The following is a 5,043-nucleotide window of genomic DNA, read 5'->3' on the forward strand; positions in this document are numbered from 1 at the left end:
GAAATTTATATATAAATATATTTTTTGTCGCATTATATATGTTTACAAAGAACAGCTGATTAAAAATTTGAAGACTCTTTCACTTAATAACATATTATGTTTGCTGCAATGCATTTCTTACGGGTATTTCTGTAACCAGTGGGGCGGAATCCTGAATCGGGAAAGGGATAAAAAGTATCCTATAACCTTCTACAGATCAAGACGAACAAATTTAAAAAAAAATTAGGCGAATCCGTCCAGCCGTTTGTGAGTGATGCTGTTACACACGAACAGTTTCATTTTTATATATATAGATTAATACTTTAGTACATGTATAATGGTATAAGCTTAAAATGCATATGTACATTTAGAATATTTATGGAAAGAACACTTTTAATTGTATAATGGATAGGCCCTACTGTGCACTTAATGTAGCTGTTACGTAGTTTAATACTGAGTTTCAAAATAGCTGTAGAAGACTAAGAATTATGACATGAAATCAGCTTCCTGGAGGTTGGTAGTTCCTGAGGAAACACTTAATAATTAATGTACAACAATTATCTTTAACAATAACTTTTAATATTCTTGTTACTTATGAAGATAGTCCAACTTTACAATAAACTGAGTAACATATTTTACTGGTTTTGTTTTCAACTCAATTGTAAATTGGTCATGTTTCAAGATTATATTACAAATAAAATATATATAGACTACAAAGCATTGTAAAACAAAGTATACTACTCAGAAAAACTCCCAAAAAGGTTAGTATCAAATTATTTCACTTTTTCAGAACTGTCTCATTACATACCCTATGTATGATACTGTCCATTTAGTAAAAGATTTAAACTCACCCTCAATGTGAATAAAATGATTAATTCATGCAACTTTATGAAATACATCCTTTTCTTCGTCCAAAAATAATAATTCAAAAATGTCATTGTAAAAGTCTGGATAGTATTCACAGGCTCTTTGGCAATCTGGCATCCAATTGATTTCCAACAGTTTGGGCTCAACTTCTCCATTTTCCTTCTTGGAGAGCATCAAATCAGCAGCATACAGTGCTCGAGACTGAGGGTTCTTCCCTATTCCACAAGGTGGATTTTTAGAAGTAGCTGATTCAAACACCTCACCGAACATGGTCAAGATTTTTGGTTCAACTTCATGCCATTTCTTCTCAGGATATTGAATGTTGTACTCTCTAATGAAATCAGAACAGAGAAGTCTATGAAGAGTTGCAGTTTCAGTATAGTTCATAACTGTAAAATGTTTTTCGTAGTCATCAAAATCACTGAGTGCGAATGGTTTATTTGCAAAGCGTAAGAAAAAGTTCTTATAAACATATACTTCCAATGGGTCTACCGATTTTAACAAAATAACATATCGCACATCAAATTTAACACTTCCGATCCCATCACGGTGAAACAAAACTGGATTTTCAATATACTTTTGGGCAATTTTAGGGCCACTGGAGGATAGGCGAATGATACAATCGAGGTTGTCCGTTATGAAAGTATCCATACCTCTTGCAAGATTCCATGGCTTACAAATCCAATGATTATTTAAATTTTCATCTTGTCTATGCTGAAAATAACTCACAAATTTAGTTAACTCTGTAGTCAAATTAAATGTTGTTGGTAACCAATTTGGTTGAGACTCAAACCTGGAATTAAAACCAGAAAAGTTGTCAGTTTTACGCCTGCATATAATAGCTAATAGATCTTTAATTGTTATAACAGACTCAAACGGAAATTGGTTGATAAATTTGGCAGGAAACTCTTCACTGAACTCCTTGTACTGTTTGAAATGAGATGTTAACCATAAAATATCAGCATCCTTTTCATCTGTAACTACGGAAAATTTTGAACTAGTTAAATTTTCATTGATGAATGAGTACTGTGAAAAGACTTTCAAGGGTTTTGTGTCAGGAACAGTTCCATTTGTATCCTTCGGTATCAAAGCACTCAAATTAGGTAATGACTCGTTCCTACGTCCAGATGAAAAGTATTCTTCAGCCGGCTCCGTTTGTGTAAATGGAATGTTTCGCAATGAAATTTCTTTCCATGGTATAAGTCTAGCTTTTCTTTCCAAGTCATCTGTAATACTTTCCACATAATCTCGGGTGACATCGTCATTTCTTTTAACAGTTTTTATAGGAAACAGAACTGAATATGCTATACCTTCAGGAATATGGAGAAATGGAACAACTCTAAAGTTTGGGCAATCTGAATGCTGGATTGCTGAACCAAACTCATCCATAACGTACCACACAGGCAGTTGATCCTCGATATTAGATAAAGCAGAACAAGAGTATGTTTGATTAAATTTCCATATTCTGTTGTATACTTCCTCAATTGCATTCTCGGACTCGAGAGGTACATTGACAAGCTTCGACATTCTTTCTAATAATCCAGAAACTTCCCTAAGATGATGCTTTGCTTCATTTGCTTTAAAAGTCCAAGCATGGTCGATCAAATAAATATGGTTTCCATCTGTTATATCAATAAAGTCTGTTGACACTATTACTTTTGTTTGGAGTGTACCATTATCATCCTCTGATTCATCATTTTCTACATAGAACATAGAAAAGGTGTTTCCTGCATCAAAGATTTGATTTTTTAATTTGAGACATAGACACTTCCAAAACAGTTCTGGTATATTGTTAAACTTTAGTTGAGGTTCATGTTGATTAACAAACAACAAATAATCCTTCTCGTCAACACTGTATATTTCATTGACATCAGAGTTGTCAGCATCTGTTGTATCCATTTTACAACACTTCAAGAAGATATCAAAGTTAGGCCCTACCCTGTATTAATTTTATAATTAATACATCCACATGACTAAATTGTTCTAAAGCTAAAGGTACCGTAAAATATTTTAAGGAAAACTGTAGATTTTGAAATTATAATCACACCGTTTATAAATTCACATTGAATTCCTATCATACACTTATCTAACTCACCATCACTATCAGTAATGTTAGGTTATAAAAATAGAAGTCTCTCCCTCTCTGCTTCAACTGAGTGCTAGGTTAGGTTACTGTTACTAATGTTGGAGTTACCACGTGCATGTTCTTCTTCTTCTTTTCACTGCAGCAATTTGTAACAACAATTTTACTTTACAAACATACTATAAAACATTTATAAAAGTTAATTAGTAAAACTAATAGAATATGTAACATGAATAGTAGTACAATTAATATCATCAAAGAACGTAGATATTATTCAGATCTTAAAGGTAAATTCAGGACTGTGTAACGTTTTAGTCTATTGACGTTTAAGGTTTCAATATTATCGAGTTAAAGCTATATACATAAACACACATTGGACGCTGAAAAACAGTTTTATATTTGCCACGTCTAAATAGAAATATTAAATTATTGTAAAGTTATTGATCGAGCGTGTAGTGCAGGTTGCAAAGACGAAGTTGTTATCTAATTTTTAATTTAAATTGCACCAATGATCAATAAAGCATCGCAAAGGGAATAATATTTAAACACTGTTATAAAAACTACCTCATTGTAGAAAGCTGTGAATGTCTGCTTGTAAGGTAATCGAATCTAGTTAGATCGAAAGTAAATTAAAAGAACCGAAAGAGGACGCTTTATGGTCGAAGTTTGTTTTCGTTGGTGTATATTTTCCTGATCGGGGCACAAGGCAAACTCTACAATGGTACTAGACATATCTTACTTAGACAGAAAGTGAATTTAAACATACGGAATTTGATTCTTTATAACCAAATTAGTTTATTGAGACATCTATATAAAGGGAGTGTTTTGAATTACTTATCAACCATTAGCAAAAACCAAGAAATATAGAGGCATGAAATCTTGTACAAACAATATTGCGCCCTAGAGACTCACGAAGGAATGACTTTTCTCTACGACATCAGGTCTGGTGATAAGGTAGTGAACATTGCCATAAGAAATACATTGCAGCAGAATTTGATTTATTAAAAGACTCTGTCAGAAAGTAATCAACTGTTCTATGTAAACATTATGATATTAAACACAATCATACGTTTAATTAAAGTACAATTTTAAATGTATTGATATTATTATACTTATGAAAACATAGATTAAACCTAAAAAAGCATCACTTCATATTTCAATATTTTCTGTAATGACTTTTAAAAAACATAGGTTATCAAGATCATAAAATTTGGAAGTTTTAGTAAAATACACTTTTAACAAAAGTTCTTAGTAAATATTAAGTAGGCAGCGCTTGATCAGTAGTGTAATGCAAGAATTAAAGATAATGTTAATGTTACTATCTAGCTTTTGCTACAGATTTTAAAACTTTTATTAAATCCAACTTAGATGTTTTTCTAAGAAAGTAGCTTATCGGAACTTTATAGGCTATATTGTGTACATTTTCTTGCATATAAAACAAAAATATTTTGTATGTTATGTAGACTGTGATAACCAATAATATGGAGAAAAACACGGGTTTTGTAAAAAAAGACACTTTCTCCCCTTTAACTCATCATTATTCCAAAAGTAATTACAATAAAACAAATTCTTATAGACCATTTGTTGTGTACCTTTTGAAGCACGACATACCAAAAATTAAGAGTTCTAAGTTAATAATTAAAGGCGTAGTTAATTCTTTTGTAAATCCTTGAAATGAAACCAGTTATTATTAATTATTTTAAGATTATGAAAATACATATGATACGCTATGTACTGGATGTAATCTTGATTAGGATTTGTGGTAATTCAATTTATAAAGTCGCTAAAATGCCAAAACTTAGCCCATCATAGTCGATATTAAAATTGTTATTTCCATACATCGAATTTAAATAATGTTGTTGTCTGAAACCCAATTTCACAAACATAAGTTGCTTTAAAATGCATAATTTTGTTGCACTATTAAGAAGATATCACGAGCTTTCAAAAATTTAGCAAAACGTATCCAAAGCTACCTCATTAGGTTTTTTCTTACAGACAGATAAGCCTCCTTAATTCCGTGGAAGCTTTCTGAAAAATTGCTTTAGAAACGATTACATTGATTACTGAGCTAAATGTGACTCCGAATCATGAATTTTGATTCATATGTAACATTC

The 5,043-nt window shown here is 31.5% G+C and overlaps 1 protein-coding gene across 1 annotated transcript; it reads right to left on the reverse strand.

Annotated features, from left to right (window-relative positions):
- Window positions 1-536: 536 nt before the first annotated feature.
- Window positions 537-3,041, reverse strand: LOC124352834 (tubulin--tyrosine ligase-like protein 12). The gene has a single exon (XM_046802533.1). The coding sequence runs from the start codon at window positions 2,743-2,745 to the stop codon at window positions 856-858; it is 1,890 nt and encodes a 629-aa protein (XP_046658489.1). The 5' UTR covers window positions 2,746-3,041; the 3' UTR covers window positions 537-855.
- Between the last annotated feature and the right edge of the window lie 2,002 nt (window positions 3,042-5,043).

The sequence above is a fragment of the Homalodisca vitripennis genome, chromosome 1, assembly GCF_021130785.1.
Source record: "Homalodisca vitripennis isolate AUS2020 chromosome 1, UT_GWSS_2.1, whole genome shotgun sequence".
Taxonomy (NCBI): Eukaryota; Metazoa; Arthropoda; class Insecta; order Hemiptera; family Cicadellidae; genus Homalodisca; species Homalodisca vitripennis.

Coding starts and splice junctions, on each gene's coding strand:
- LOC124352834 (XM_046802533.1), bottom strand. CDS start 2,745: ATGGATACAACAGATGCTGACAACTCTGATGTCAATGAAATATACAGT.